The 16,688-nt window shown below is 47.1% G+C and overlaps 1 protein-coding gene across 3 annotated transcripts in view; it reads left to right on the forward strand.

Annotated features, from left to right (window-relative positions):
* KMT2A (lysine methyltransferase 2A) overlaps positions 1-16,688 on the forward strand; it is a 90,956-nt gene that overhangs the window by 22,141 nt on the left and 52,127 nt on the right. For all 3 annotated transcript variants that reach the window (XM_070426173.1, XM_070426174.1, XM_070426172.1), the window contains 3 exons: positions 8,416-8,485; positions 11,477-14,109; positions 15,594-15,771. In XM_070426173.1, the coding sequence (XP_070282274.1) occupies positions 8,416-8,485; positions 11,477-14,109; positions 15,594-15,771 (2,881 nt within the window). The remainder of the gene's footprint in view (positions 1-8,415; positions 8,486-11,476; positions 14,110-15,593; positions 15,772-16,688) is intronic.

Raw genomic sequence — 16,688 nt, forward strand, 5'->3', positions numbered from 1 at the left:
TTCTATCTGAAGCAGGTCTGTTGTAGACGGCATCTGTAAGGGTCTTGTTTTGTTATCCACATGGTCACCATATGTCTTTTTTAAAAAAATATATATTTTTATTGATTTCAGAGAGGAAGGGAGGGAGAGAGAGAGAGAGAGAAACATCAATGATGAGAGAGAATCATTGATCGGCTGCCTCCTGCACGCCCCCTACTGGGGATCGATCCCACAACCTGGGCATGTGCCCTTTTACCAGAATCGAACCCAGGACCCTTCAGACCTCAGGCCAACATTTTACCCATCTTTATCCACCGAGCCAAACCAGTTAGGGCGCCACCATATGTCTTTGGAGCATTTAAGCCATTTGCACTTAAAGTAATTGTTAATAGGTATGTAGTTATTGCCATATTATTATTCACATTTTTAACCCCCCCCCCCCCCCCCCCCCGCTTCTTTTTAAAGAAGTCCCTTTAACATTTTCTGTAATGCTGGTTTGGTAGTGATGAATTTCTTTAGCTTTTTCTTGTCTGGGAAATTCTTTATCTGTTCTTCGATTTTAGAATGATAGCTTTACTAGGCAGAGTAATCTTGGTTGTAGGTCCTTGCTTTTGTTCACTTTGAGTATTTCTTGGGACTCCCTTCTGGCCTGAAATGTTTCTTTAGAGAAATCAACTGACAGTCTTATGGGAGCTCCCTTGCAGGTAACTAACTGCTTTTCTCTTGCTGTTTTTAAGATTCTCTCTTTGTCTTTAACCTTTGGCATTTTAATTTTGATGTGTCTTGGTTTGGGGTCTCTTTCAGTTTATCTTATTTGGTACTCTGCACTTCCTGGACTTCTGTGTGTCTTTCCTTCACTGAGTTAGGGAAGTTTTCTGTCATTTTTTCAAAATACATTTTCAATCTCTTGCTCTCTTCTTCTTTTAGTACCTCTGTGATGCCAATGTTGGTACACTTGCTGTTGACCCAGAGGTCCCTTAAACCATCCTCATTTTTAAAAAAATTGATTTTAGAGAGATATAGAGAGGGGGAGAGAGAAACATTGATTTTGTTATTCCACTTATTTTTTTAATATATATTTTTATTGATTTTAGAGAGAGAGACACTGATCTGAGAGAGAAACATCGATTGGTTGTTTTTCACATGCAACCCAACCAGGAATCCAATGTGCAACCCAGATATGTCCTGACCTTTCGGTGCATGGGATGACACCCAACCAACTGATGCACACTGGCCAGGGCTGTTGTTCCACTTCCTTAAGCATTCATGGGTTGATTCTTGTATGTACCCTGGCTGGGGATCAAATCTACAACCTTGGGTATTGGGACAATGGTCTCACCAACTGAGCTACCCGAGTATGGTAAACGATCCTCATTTGGGGGATTTTTTTTCTTTTGGCTGTTCTGATTGGGTGTTTTCTGCTTGCTTGTATTCCAAATGTTGATTTGACCCTCTGCTTCATCTGCTCCACTGTGGATTCCCTGTAGATTATTCATTTCAGTCAGTGTATTTTTCATTCCTGACTGGTTCTATTTTATGTTTTCTATCTCTTTGTTGAAGTTCTAAGTTTCTCTACTTTTCCCCTAAGTTCATGGAGCATCCTTATAACCAGTGTTTTGGACTTTGCATCTGGTAGATTGCTTGTCTCTATTTTGTTTAGTTCTTTTTCTGGAGTTTTGTTCTGTACTTTCATGTGGGACATGCTGCTTTGTCTCCACTTTCTGGCAGCCTCCCTGTGCTTGTTTCTATGTGTTAGGGAGAACTGCCGTGTATTCCAGTCTTGGTAGAGTGACTTTATGTAGTAGGTGATCTGCAGGGCCCAGTGGCACAGCCTCCCAGGTCACCTGGGCGGGTTGCTCCAGGTGCACCCTGTGTAGTTGCAACTCCTGTTGTAGTTGAGCCTTTATCGCTGTTGGCTCATCAGGGAGGGATTTACCCCCAGGCTGATCGGCTGCAGGGACTGGCTGCCGCCACTTTAGAGGGTCAGCTGTGCAGGGGTCACTCCATGGAGCAGGACTCACGTTAGTGGGTTCAAATATCTGCTGAGTCTGCCCCTGGAGTGTGTCACTCGTGGGGGTGGTTAGGTGGTGCTTTGACAGGGTCTGAAGCTGTCCACTGGGTGTGCTGGCTCTGGGGCCTGCTGGGAGGGGCAGGCCAAGGTCAGCTGCTGCCTGTGCCTTGCCAAGGGCCACTTGGCATGAGCTACTTGTGCTGGGCTTGGAGGTGCCTGGGAGAGGCCCAGCTTCGAACCAAGACGGACGGCTGCTAGTGGCGAGCCTGGGGCCACTTAGCCAGAGAGGTATGGGACATGCTGAAGACAGATGTGGTTTGCATGAGAGATTTTTAGGAAAGTTGGCAGCGTAAGTCAAGATAGGCCGGTTCTATGGAAAAGCCACTGGAGCGGGCTTGGGTGGGCCTGCAGGTTGGGGGTGGGGAGGACTGGATCTTAGGGAATCACCAGGGCTGGGCAAATAGTGAGCCAGGTTCATGAAGACCTAGATATTGCACTGCCTGTTGGCTCTATGGTGGGGAGGGCTCAGAAAGGAACAGTGACCTCTGCCAGCACTTCTGTCTGGGAAAAAGCTGCCCCTTTAAACCTCACCCTAATGCCAGACAATTTAGTTCCTCCCTGTATGTCCCTGATCCTTTCAAGTTGCTGCCCCAGTGCTGGAACTCAGAGGGAGTGAATCCAAATAAGTCCGTGCATGGATCTTTTAAGAGGAACTGCCTGGGACTCCAGCAGCCTGAGTCTCCCTCAGCCTCAATCCCTGCTGGTTTTTACCGCCAAAATTTACCGGGACTTCAATTCTCAGCACTGGAACCCTGGCCCTTTGGATTTAAAAAAATTGATCAATTGATTGATTGATTGATTGATTTGAGAGAGAGAGAGAGAGAGAGAGAAGCATTGATTTGTTGTTCCACTTATTTATGCAATTATTGGTTGATTGTTGTGTGTGTTCTGACTATGGATCTGATCCACAACCTTAGTGTTTTGGAATGATGCTCTAACAGTTAGAGTCTAACCAATTGAGCTACCTAGCCAAGGCATCCCTTCTGATTTTTAACTGTCACACATGGGTACTAGCCCATTGTGCCTCTCCACCTCCCTACCAGTCTCAATGTGGCTTCTTTATGTCCTAGTTATAGGACTTCAGTTTAGCCAGATTTCAGGAGGTTCTGAAAGATGATTGTTCTGTTGTTTAGTTGTGATTTTGATGTGGTCGTGGAGGTTTGGAGTACCATGTCTACCTGCGCCGCCATCTGGACTGGGTGCTTCTCCATTGCATCTTAATCTCTGGAAGCTGGATACGATTTAACGGTGTTTTACAGTGCTCCGCTTGACAAGGAGATGGCAAAGTGTTAGAATCTGGGAGATCTAGGCTCCAGGGCCATCATTGTGTAGAAGAAAGAGGTTGAATGGCTTTTGAAAAAAAAAAAAGTTTATTGTTTAAAGTATTACATATGTCTCTTTTTTCCCCCAGCCGTTCCTACCCCTCAACATATGCCCTCACCCCCCCACCCCCACCCCAGTGTCTGTGTCCATTGGTTATGCTCATTTGATGCATACAAGTCCTTTGGTTGATCTCTCCCCCTTACCCCCGCCCTCCCCTACCTTCCCTCTGAGGTTTAATGGTCTGATTGATGCTTCTGTGTCTCTGGATCTGTTTTTGTTTATCAGTTTATGTTGTTCATATATTCCACAAATGAGTGAGATCATGTGATACTTATCTTTCTCTGACTGGCTTATTTCACTTAGCATAATGCTTTTCAGGTCCATCCATGCCGTTGCAAATGGTAAAAGTTCCCTTTTTTACAGCAGCGTAGTATTCCATTGTGTAGATGTACCACAGTTTTCTAACCCACTCATCTGCTGATGGGCATTGAGGCTGTTTCCAAATCTTAGCTATGGTGAATTGTGCTGCTATGAACATAGGGGTGCATATGTCCTTTCTGATTGGTGTTTCTGAGGTTGGATGGCTCTTGCTTATGCTCTCGTGGAATGCTATGCTCATCAGAGGAAGCAGTGTTAGAAGGGAATGTGTGTGATCAGTGGCTGTTCGGGCCCAGTGCGTAGGAAGCTTTAGTTATGCGCAGCATGGGTCTCTCCTGCCCCTGCCTCCTCAGGGTGCCCAGGGCCATGCTGTTTGCCACAGAACCAAACATGGATTTAATTGGGGTTCTCTCTGTTGCTGTTTTTTGTAGATATTTTTGTAGATATTTTGCAGTCGTCTTTAATTTCTAGGAAAGTCTAAATCCTCTGGAATCCAGAACTGTTGCCTTGTTACTAAGTCTTTCCGGAACCCAGTGTTTAAAAGTGGGTGATGGGATCAAGAGGAGAGCGGGGAAGGCCTCAGCTTCAGCACCTCTTGCAGCCATGCGTTCCCAGCGCTGTCTCGCTTTGGCTTCCCTTAACAGTTTTCAGGGCTCTTATATCCGGCATTGGGAGTTCTGAGTTAGGAGAGAGGGAGAGGGTTCTTCAGCTCTGTGAGGCTTTTGAATGTGGCTAACCCATCTGGGTTATGTGAGCAAGAGGTACTTATTATTTTAAGCATGTTTCAATAAGTCAACTGGTAATGTTTAAAGTGAAAAGAAAGTTCTTGGGTGGAAATACCGTCTTTTTGGACTGCCTACTCTTTCCTTATTTAATTACACGACCATAGGGAACGAGTTACTGGTTTGCCATTTTGGAAAGTAGAGCACTTGAAAACTTTAAACGTTGGCAGCGTCAGTTCCGTTACTGCTGGGCAGCTCGGTAATACTCTGCCTTGGAGCACATTGCAATTAGGACCAGAGTTACGTTACATTTAGTGAAAGGGAACTATAGAAAGCGTACTCACTGTGGTTGCTGATAATAAACGTAGCAGTATGGATCTCTTATATTTCCTTTATAGATTACAAATTTTTTCTTTAAATTCTCACCTAGGTATAGGTTTTCATTGACTTTAGAGAGAGAGGGAGAGAGAGGAACATTGATGTGAGAGAGAAAACATCCACCAGTTGTCTCCCAACCGGGGATCAAACCCGCAACTGTTTGGTGTACGGGACCACACTCCAACCCGCTGAGCCGGATTAGTCGTCTTTTATTGCCTCGCCTGTTGGCTATCGTGAATGTAGTGGATAGGACTGTTTCTCATGGCAGCACTTGGAGCATGAAATTCATGCACTTAGCACTGCAGTCCCCCGGTAAGTGTTGGGAAGTCCGCAGATGTCTTCAAAATGCACACGTTGGCAGGCTGTTCCATGAGGACAGGATGATGCGGGAGAAGAATGAACGAGAGCAGAAATTTTAAGGGTCTGAAAATGAGCATCATCTTACTTTAACAGCAGCTGAAAGAAGAGCAAGTTTGTACTGCAGCTGGTTTATTTGATTCTTTTAAATATTTATAGTTTTAAATTATAACTATTATGGTAGGAAGCCCATTGTACCTGATCTTAGGCAAGTCATTTGGTCCCTCGAAACTTCAGTAATTAGGACTACATAAATTACGTAACTTACCTAATTCATTTTATTTACTCGGGACAACACTCCAATAATGAAATTAAGATATGGAAGTAGTGAGTGACGTGACTAATATCACCGAACCTGCGTGTGCTAGAGCTGAGACCGCAGACAGGTCTTCACTCTCGGGGTGTCACGTGGGACTGCTCCCGGAAAATTCTAACATACTGCCGTTTTTGTGTTGTGTGTGTGTGTGTTTTTTTACTGCATCTGAGGCAGTTTATCATGGCCTATTTTATTTGTCTGCTTTTTTCTCAAAGTACATGTTAGGATTACTATTTTAATGTTTTTTTAAAAAATATATTTTTATTGCCCTAGCCGGTTTGGCTCAGTGAATGGAGCGTCGGCCTGCGGACTGAAGGGTCCCAGGTTCGATTCTGGTCAAGGGCATGTGCCTTGGTTGCAGGCACATCCCCAATGGGAGGTGTGCAGGGGGCAGCTGATGTTTCTCTCTCATCGATGTTTCTAACTCTCTATCCCTCTCCCTCTCTGTAAAAAAATCAATAAAATATATATTTTTAAAAAAATGTTTTTATTAATTTCAGGGAGGAAGGAAGAGGGAGAGAGAGTTAGAAACATCACTGATAAGAGAAAATCATTGATTGGCTGCCTCCCGAACGCTCCCCACTGGGGATTGAGCCCACAACCTGGGCACACGCCCTCGACTGGAATCGAACCTGGGACCCTTGAGTCTGCAGGTTGATTGATGCTCTAGCCACTGAGCAAAACTGGCTAGGACTTAAATGTCTTTTTTAAAAGTACTTTTTTAAAAATGTATTTTTATTGATTTTTTTTTTTTAGAGGGAGAGGAGAGAGAAACATTGATGTGAGAGATTGAAACATTGATTGCCTGCCTCCTGCATACCCGATACCAGAATAAAGCCTGTAACCCTGGCATGTGCCCTGACAAGGAATCGAACCGGCAACCTTTCAGGGCATGAGATGATGCCCAACCAACTGAGCCACACTGGGCGGAGGCCCAAAAGTACATTTTAAAAATTAACAATATGGGACTTTCATAATTGTGAAAATATTTTTGGATTATTTAATTGTTTTTTGAGTTTGGACTTTTTTTTTTAAATAATGTTGTATCTTACAAGGGTAACTCTTAAAATCATTCAAGAAATGCATTTGGGATGAAGCCCCATATGTCCTAGATTGCCTTAACTTGTTTTAAGATGAAGACAGAGGGTTTTTTCTTATTCACAAATGATGTCCAAATAGAGTTTACTTTAAATTTTATTTAATGATTAAAGAAGAGATTGTGTAAAAAGTACTTTGGCATGCCTTAAATTTAGGTTTAATTCTTAGAATTATAATACAGTGGGGCCTTGACTTAGGAGTTTAATTCGTTCGTGACGGAGCTCATAACTCAAATTACTCTTATGTCAAATCAACAGTGAACGAGTGAGACACATGATGCTGGGCTGATGTTGTGGCGTTCACTGTGACGTTCGCTGTGCCAACTAGCGGTGGGGTATCTGAAGCTGGCTCGTAACCCGAATTTTAGCTCGCAACTCAAAGCAAAAAATCGGCCGAGAGACGCCTTGTATCTCGAAAAACTCGTTAGTTGGGACACTCGTAAGTTAAGGCCCCACTGTACTGTACAAAGAAATCTCTTTGAAGAGGATAATTACCGTTTTTTCTTAAATACTTCAAGAATTTTAACAGTCTAAGAGCAAGAACCTTTTTAGATTCTAATGAGAATGATCTCTCTGTTGCATTTTATCTCAAGTCTTGACCCCAAACATTTGCTCTTTAAAAGCATTTAAATTTAAGAACTGAACCTGCTCATTTGTCCAAAAGGCTGCGTGTATCTTTTCATCTGTTCCTGGTTAATCAGCGGTAAACAGACTAGCACCTGACTCGGGCTTTAAGCTCCCTGGGCAACTGCGTCAGAAAATCCACAGGTGTTGTCCACATCCACGTGGTCTTCACTCCTGAGAGGAAAGTTTGGGGCTTGCATTGTTGGGACTTAGTTTGGGGCGTATCAGTAGACATTGGAGGCTCAAGAATATCTGCCTTTCATTCCTTATTTTGTTCTTGTTTTGTGTGGATTTTGTTTCTGGAATTTGAAATTCTTTCTCATCTCTCTCTAGAAGGAGCTCTTACTGTCGGACTCAGTGAATTTCTATTCATCAGTTTGTCTAAATAGACCATCCTTTGTGAGAACTTGTTCAAAATAGGTCCAATACTTGGTATTTATTTTTTAAAGGGCAGGTTAAAAATGAGAAGTAAGGAGAAGTTTTTGCCCTAAGTAGAACTGAAAGTAAGATGCTTTCCTGCCTTCTTTTTGAGTGAATTTCACCGCCCTGTGGTCAATTCATGATCGCTCTCATAGATGCTGCTGCCCACCATTACGTCTCTCATCACAGGACATTTTAAAATGATGCTACAAAATGCATGTTGAGAATCATTGGATCTCAAATGAACAGAAATCACATTTAGATGTCTGTTCCTGAGTTAAGGAACTGACGATCATGGCCACTTCAGTCTCTATTAATATTGAGTAAAGCAGAGATTATGATATTGTTTATGTTACTCTTTATATGTTTGTAGATTTAACTACCTGTTGAAGAGATTTGTTTTATTGACTTTGTGCTGATTTGATGACTCGAATTAAAGTCGATCTTTAACTGCTTTGGGCTGCATCTCTAGATTGAAATGTAGGATTGTCTCTTGGGCCCTGGGCATCAGAGATGCTGTGTCCATGCATTGCTCAGTGACACGCAGCTCCCATTGGTCTGTGATGAAGCTGTAATGCCTGGGTCCATTCATTTCAACAACAGTTATTTTAAATATCCATGTGAATGATGATGATTAATATATAAAAGCTAATTTTCAAAATTATCTTTGTCTCCTCTGGGCATTTCTTTAGGGTTTGTTCATGTTCATGTTTTGGTTTCTGACTTTAAAATGATTTTCCTTTGTTGTAGGATGAGCAGTTCTTAGGTTTTGGCTCAGATGAAGAAGTCAGAGTACGAAGTCCCACCAGGTCTCCTTCAGGTACGGCTGAGCATGCGCATGGCGCCTTTACGTTTTGTTTGTGAAGAGACTGTGGCTTCCCCTTTCCTTCTTTGCATGGAAAGGATGGGCTTAAATACGAGGGGTTTTGGGGTACACCCTTCCTTTTCCCTCACACTAAGTAACACGAGGCTTATGGAACAGACCTCTTTCTGGGACTTCTCCACCAGGCTTCTCTGTGGGAACCCACGAGGCCTGGGAGGTCGATTTCCATGGCGTGAGGGAACCTGGTACAGCACCTCAGATTTATATATTTGGAATGATATGGTAGTATACAGGGTAGGTTTACAGTTGTGAGTACATGAATCAGTTTATTCTTATATTATTCTTTGGTAATAATTATATTATTTTCCATATGAACACTGTAAACCTACTTTTGCCCCACCCTATCTATGACTTTGGGAATAACTTGGCCATTGTTTTTTACAGATGAAGTTTGGTCTATTATTGTCAAAGAACTAACAACAAAATATTAGCACTATGTGAATGTGAATGTTTTGCCTGATTCTTGAAAGGCTGTATTAAAATAAAACAAAAATGATATGGTATATCTCCATTTATAAGCAATATTTTTGTCATTGTTTTCACCAAGAAAATATCTAGACTGTCTTCAGGTTCTAGACTTACAGTAGTTTTCTGATAGACAGTTATTAGTGGAAATAACATTGAATGCCTTGCAGAATGCCATTCTAATAGGAGACGGCTATAGATCTTTTTTTTTTAATCCTCACCTGAGGATATTTTTTCCATTGCTTTTTAGAGAGGGAGGGAAGGAGGAAAGAGAAGGAGAGAGAGAGAGAAACATCAATGTGAGAGAGACACATCATTCCTGGTTGCCTCCCGCATGTGGGGAGCAAACGCACAACCGAGGTGTATGCCCTTGACCGGGAAGCGAACCCTCGACCCTTTGGCGTGCAGAGCAACATCAGGCAGGGTGGCTATCGATCTTTTGCTGGAGAAAACATTCCCTGTCTCTGCTGCTATTCTGAATTCTTGCATGATTGTCTGACTTTATGTGGATAGACAATGGCGGTGTTTTTGCTCTTTGACATTGACTCAGTTTGTGAGGTTTGTTAGCAGTTGGGTTACTTAAGAGTCATGTGCTATACAGTAATCTGATTCAGACACATAAGTGGACAATTTTTCCTTTCCCAGGTGGGGGTGGTATTGCTATTATAGTTGGGGGGATCAGCCAGTAAGAACCCAGTATCTGTGCCATTCAGACAGTGGCATTGTTCTCATTAATATGTGGTGAAATCTTAAACCTTCATATCATAAAGTGATTTTTTTTTATTTTAAAAAATACTTTTATTGATTTTAGAAGAGGGGAGAGGCAGAGAGATAGAAACATCAATGATGAGAAAGAGTCATTGATTGGCTGCCTTCTGCATGCCCCCTGCTGGGGTTCAAGCCTGCAACCCAGGCATGTGCCCTTGAATTGAACCCGGGACCCTTTAGTCCGCAGGCCGACTAGGGGTCATAAAGAATTTTACAGATCATGTGGCCTAGCCCTTCATTAGTAAATGACAAAGTGAGGCCCAGAAGATACGTGAGCAGTTATTGCAGGTGGTTTGTGAGTTCTGTGAACGTGGGTGTGGGAGCTGGCGGTAGAGCAAGGCGCTGCCTTTTCTACTTCACCAAAAGCTTCTTTTAAAAGTTGGGTAGAAGAGGCCTTCAGAATTAACCCAGACCTGTGGTGGCCAGGTTCAAGTCCACCAGGTGGATCAGGAATCTGGGGAGGTCCTTCTCTGGTAGGAGTTCACTTTTTAATAGTTTCCTTGGAAGTGTTCTTGGCGACCGGTGTGCTTGGAATGTTGTTTTGGTTGTTTAAAACCATATGGGTATTCTTCATTCTTGTTGTCATTGGTATATATATTGAGAATGGTTTTGTGAATCCTGCATCTATTAAGGGAAACCTCTCTATTTCAAAAGCTCAACAGTAAGCTCTTTGTTGATTTCTGTTCTGATAGAAAGTTGGTTCCATGGTCTAAAACGTTCATCACCATGGCATACTACATCTCTTTGGGTGCCTATTAGGAGAGGTGTTAGTCTCAGAAGAATGTTGAGTCATATAAAACATTAAAAATTCATGTGGGAAGAGAAGATATGATAGACTAGGGAACTCAAGACATTTAGAAAATACAGGTTTATACAAAGAATTTTAGGAAAAGAATTTTGTTTTCTTGAGTCTCTTGATAAATAGCAGATTGAGCTGATTTATAAATTGGCAAATTCCTTTTATTTAGAAGAAATCTGATTCAATAAATTGTTAATTTGCTCTTAAATCAATTAAGGTTAAATTTTTTTTTTTTTTGGTAATTTGAGACTAATTAGTTCAAGCACCTGTATGTGGGGGATTCATTAATGGGCACATCACCAGGTCACTTCTATGAGTAGTTTACATGCTGCTGAGTTCAGTGAGCATTCTGTTTACTATGGCAAAACCAACTGACAATGCAGCTGGAGCTTCCCGGGGCCTTTTGCTGTAGAAGTTGGTGTGCCATTGATAGAAGAGCACTTTGTCCAAATTTATTAAAGCCAAAGTTCTGCACTGAAAAGATGAGTTGCTATGAACATGTTCTCAAGTATTAATCTTGATGGTGAAGATATGGAAAAAGGTAGCACAGATTTCTTTTTAACCATTTTTTTGTATTCAGAATTTAAATCTTGCTAACCTAAAGTATTAAAATCAGTTTTGGATGTTATAAATTGCTCAGTTGAAAACCTTTTACTATATTAGGGGTTTTTTTAAATCAAAAAAGTACTTAATGTTCTTTTAAGTGGAATGTCATTTAGCTGGTTTTTTGAAGCAAGTTTTGGGGGGAAAAAGACTAAGCACAATTAAAATGTGATATTGACTCACTAGGCGCAACTCGAGTTCGGTACCAGGCGGCTTGTGCTAAATTATATTCAGCATCCTGAGCCTGAACGGCAACGCTAAACCGCTCTCCATTGTCTGATTCCCACACGCAGCTAAGAGTAGCCCTCGGAAACCCCGCGGCCGGCCTCGCAGCGGCTCCGACCGGACCCCGCTCCTCCCAGACCCGCCCGCGTTCCCCCCGCTCAGTAAACCAGAGACCAGACCTGGGGATAAGATCAAGAAGAAAGACTCTAAAAGCTTAGAAAAGAAGCGAGGAAGACCTCCCACCTTCCCTGGAGTAAAAATCAAAATCACGCATGGAAAGGACATTGCCGAATTACCGAAGGGCAGCAAAGACGACAGCCTGAAAAAGCTCAAACGGACCCCGTCCGCCACGTTTCAGCAAGCCACCAAGATCAAAAAGTTAAGAGCGGGCAAGCTCTCCCCCCTCAAGTCCAAGTTTAAGGCCGGGAAGCTGCAGATCGGAAGGAAGGGGGTGCAGATCGTCCGGCGGCGCGGGAGGCCGCCCTCCGCCGAGAGGGTCAAGGCCCCGGCCGGCCTCCTCCTCAACTCGCACCTGGACAAGCCCCAGAAGGTGCGCAGGGACGCGGACGCGGCCCCGGCCCTCGCCAAGGAAGACAAGGCGGTGGTCAGACAGAGCCCGCGGCGGGTGAAGCCCGTCAGGATCATCCCTTCCTCCAAAAGGACGGACGCCACCATAGCCAAGCAGCTCCTGCAGCGGGCGAAGAAGGGGGCGCAGAAGAAGATCGAGAAGGAGGCGGCCCAGCTGCAGGGCCGGAAGGTGAAGACGCAGGTCAAGAACATCCGGCAGTTCATCATGCCCGTGGTCAGCGCCATCTCCTCGCGGATCATCAAAACCCCCCGCCGCTTCATCGAGGACGAGGACTACGACCCGCCCATCAAGATCGCGCGCCTGGAGCCCGCGCCCAGCAGCCGCTTCGGCGCCGCCTCCTGCGGGTCCTCCGAGAAGTCGAGCGCCGCCTCGCAGCACTCCTCGCAGCTGTCCTCCGACTCTTCGCGCTCCAGCAGCCCCAGCGTGGACACCTCCACCGACTCCCAGGCCTCCGAGGAGATCCAGGGGCTCCCCGAGGAGCAGAGCGACGCCCCCGAAGCGCACGCCCCGCTGCCCGTTGCCCAGTCCCCGGAAAGCGACCGGAACGACCGGAGAGGCAGGAGGTACTCGGTGTCCGAGAGGAGTTTTGGGTCGAGGACGACGACGAAGAAGCTGTCCGCGCTGCCCAGCGCGCCCCCGCCGCCGGCCTCCGCCTCGCCGCCCCCGCCGCTGCTGTCGCCGCCGCCGCCCCTGCAGCCGGCCGCCGGCCTCTCGGACCCCACGCCCTGGCTGCTGCCCCCCACCATCCCGCTGGCGTCGCCCTTCCTGCCCGCGCCCGCCGCGCCCATGCCGGGCAAGCGCAAGTCCATCCTGCGGGAGCCCACGTTCCGCTGGACGTCGCTGAAGCACTCGCGCGCCGAGCCGCAGTTCTTCTCCTCCGCCAAGTACGCCAAGGAGGGGCTCATCCGCAAGCCCGTCTTCGACAACTTCCGGCCGCCGCCGCTCACGCCCGAGGACGTGGGCTTCGCCTCGGGCTTCGCGGCGCCAGGCGCGGCCGCGCGGCTCTTCTCGCCGCTGCATGCGGGGCCCCGGTTCGACGTGCACAAGAGGAGCCCGCTGCTGCGGGCGCCGCGCTTCACGCCCAGCGAGGCGCACTCCCGCATCTTCGAGTCCGTCACCCTGCCCGGCGGCCGGGCCCCCGCGGCCGCGCCCGGCGCGTCCAGCCGCAAGAGGAAGAGGAGGGTGTTCAGCCCGCTGCGCGCCGAGCCCCGGTCGCCCTCGCACTCCATGAGGACGCGCAGCGGCCGGCTGAGCGCCGCCGAGCTGTCGCCGCTCACGCCGCCGCCCTCCGTGGCCTCCTCCCTGAGCCTCTCCGTGAGCCCTCACGCCGCCAGTGCCTTAAACCCCGCCTTCACCTTCCCCGCGCACCCGCTGGCCCCCGGGGAGGCCGCCGAGAAGACCCCGAGGCCGCGGAAGCCGCCCGGAGCCCCCGCGGAGCCCTTCGCCGCCGGCAGCCCGACGCCGCTCTTCCCCTGGTTCACCCCCGGCGCGCAGCCCGACCGGGGCCGGACCAGGGACCGGGCCCCCGAGGAGCCGGCCCGGGAGCGGGACGCCGACAAGAGCGCGGAGAAGGACAAGACCCGAGAGCGGGACCGCGAGCGGGAGAAGGAGAACAAGCGGGAGTCCCGCAAAGAGAAGCGGAAGAAGGGGTCCGAGCCCCCGGGCAGCTCCGCCTTGTACCCCGCGGGCAGGGTTTCCAAAGAGAAGGTGGGCGCGGAGGAGGGGGCCGCGCCGTCCTCTGCCAAGAAGGTCACGGGGCGGAAGAAGTCTTCGTCCCTCGATTCTGGGCCCGAGGTGGCTGCCGTGACCCTTGGGGACACAACCGCTGTCAAAACCAAAATACTGATCAAGAAAGGGCGAGGGAGCCTGGACAAGGCCGCCCTCGACCTCGGCCCCGCCGCCGCGCTCGAGAAGGAGAAGGCGCCCTGCCCGCCCGCGCCCGCGCCCGGCGTGAAGCATGCCGCGTCCTCCATCGGCTCCATGCTGGCGCAGGCGGACAAGCTCCCCATGACCGACAAGAGGGTCGCCAGCCTCCTCAAAAAGGCCAAGGCCCAGCTCTGCAAGATCGAGAAGAGCAAGAGTCTGAAACAAACCGACCAGCCCAGAGCACAGGTACTCTTTTCCGTGTTGCCTGGTGACCTCCGTCATGTCCAGCCCTGCTAGGAGCGAGCTTCAGGCTGAGGGTCCCGGTCTGTCCAGTCGCGGGAGCCAGGGAAAGGCAGGGGAAGGGGTGACATCTGCAGTGACCCCGTAAGGACAGGTGGGGTTCTGATAGGTAGACAGCGATGGGGAGAGCGTTGCAAGGAGAGGAGCAGGGGAGGTAGGGACACACTTGAGGGGCGGTGGGTAGCGAGGCTGTACAGGCAGGAGAGCGGTGAGCTGAGGCCCGCAGGTAGGTTGGGGCCACGGGACAGAGAATGCGAGTTTGTACTTAATGGGTTTGGTGGATTAGAACCTGTGGCAGTTTCGAAGGTGCATTTCTGTAGTCAAGTTGTTTCACTGTTGTTTACTGTAGAAAACGGGATGGGGAGGAGTCTCATCCTCTAAGGCAGTGGTTCTCAACCTTCCTAATGCCGCGACCCTTTAATCCAGTTCCTCATGTTGTGGTGACCCCCAATTTCATTGTTACAAATTGAACATAATTACAGCATAGTGATTCATCACAAAAACACTATGTAATTATATATGTGTTTTCCGATGGTCTTAGGCGACCCCTGTGAAAGGGTCTCGTTCGACCCCTCCCAAAGGGGCCGCGACCCACAGGTTGAGAACCGCTATTCTAAGGGGTACGGTGCTTAGAGCAATAAATAAATACATGAATAGAGGGTGTGTGCAGAATACACCTGAGAAGCCTTTGGCCTTAGGCTGTGGGACAGAAAAGCTGTCGAATTGAGTTTACTAAGATGAAGACAAACATATTTTTACAAAGAACAGCATTGTGGGGTTTTGGGGTTTTTTTTTCTTTTTACACGGTAAACTAGGCACTGGTCTTTTCTGAGAAAGCATACTGATCTTTAGGTTCTTTTAAAAAATTGTCATGTAGTAGATGCATATTTATGCCAACATCTCAAGTTAGGTTGCAGTGAACACAGACCTAGGTTTTTAATGTTACTCAACCTGGGGCATATTCTACGAATTCTGCCAGTTGAGAGTTCAAGCAGGGACTTCCTTTGACACCATTGTAGGTGTTTTTTGGTTAGCCTCTGAGTGACAAGAGCAGTGGCTCTTTAAAATGGGAGGCATTTCCGTTTGGAGTCTTTTATACTTCATTCATAGGTTATTTCCTCCTACTTCCCTATTGATCAGGGAAATACAGGAAATTGTGGTTAGGCTGAACTTGATAATATACCGGCAATTTGAATTTTGAGGGGAATATTCAAGAAATAGTATAATTGGGAATAGGAACTTAGTTGATTTCTGTCTTTTTCCTGCCAATGTTAGGATGCAGAGGTAGTTGATTCCTGCAAATTGATATGGCTTATCAGCTGGAAATAACTAGAGTGAGTCCGGATTATAATAAGTTAGCCCAAAATACCCTGGCTTCATTTAGTTATATTGTCAACATGTGTGATTGTTTTTGCTCACCTCCTATTTAGGGTCAAGAAAGTGATTCATCAGAGACCTCTGTGCGAGGACCCCGGATTAAACACGTCTGCAGAAGAGCGGCTGTTGCCCTTGGCCGGAAACGCGCTGTGTTTCCTGATGACATGCCCACCCTGAGTGCCTTACCGTGGGAAGAACGAGAAAAGATCTTGTCTTCCATGGGGAATGATGGTAGGTCCAGATGTCAGCCTTGAAGTCCTAGCACCCAGGTGATCCGCTGCTGATCATTCTTGGGGTGCCTTGTAGGCTGGCGATCGCATCATGTATTCGTCTGGATCCTCTAAAAACAGATGGCAAGGGGTGGGGGTTCAATGAACAAGTATTCTATGAGGAACTGTCTGTGAGGCACAATGGGGAGGGAGCCAGGGAAGGCTGGGAGAGCTGTCAGTCAATGAAGGAGGGAGGGAATCTTTGGGCACAACCTTCCTAGACGGCCATGCAGTGTAAAAAGGTTTGGCAAGACAGTCCTTGAGCAAAAGCTCACCACTAGAGGAATGTGTCCCAGGAACAGGTCTGCCTTAGCATTCCTGCCATGCTCCCTGCCTGGGAGGCCTCCCGTGGTGAGGGACTCGGTGCCATGGATTTCAGGGCTCAGCAGCTGGGGCCCGGGGTCAGTCATGTGTTTGGGGGTTAGTGAGGCTCATTCTCATGGTCACCCTGTAGCTCTTAGATGATGGGTAACTGCTCATTAAAATGTAGAAGTGTAGGCAGTCCTCTGAAGCAGTCAGTTCATTTTCTTGAACTTCGGGTTAGACCAGGGGTGGGCAAACTTTTTGACTCGCGGGCCACAATGGGTTCTTAAACTGGACCGGAGGGCCGGAACAAAAGCATGGATGGAGTGTTTGTGTGAACTAATATAAATTCAAAGTAAACATCACTACATAAAAGGTATGGTCTTTTTTTTTTTTTTTTAGTTTTATTCATTTCAAACGGGCCGGATCCGGCCCGCGGGCGGTAGTTTGCCCACGGCTGGGTTAGACTATGTTTTGTTTTCAGTATTTGGATTTCTGCTTTCTTTAAGCTACAAGTTTATAGGCATTTAATAACATTTAAATAATTATTTAAACAGGCTTTGAGTTCTGCATATG

This window comes from Myotis yumanensis, unplaced genomic scaffold (genome assembly GCF_028538775.1).
Source record: "Myotis yumanensis isolate MYYU_CA2020_CCGP unplaced genomic scaffold, mMyoYum1.0.hap1 SCAF_10, whole genome shotgun sequence".
In the NCBI taxonomy this organism is placed as follows: domain Eukaryota; kingdom Metazoa; phylum Chordata; class Mammalia; order Chiroptera; family Vespertilionidae; genus Myotis; species Myotis yumanensis.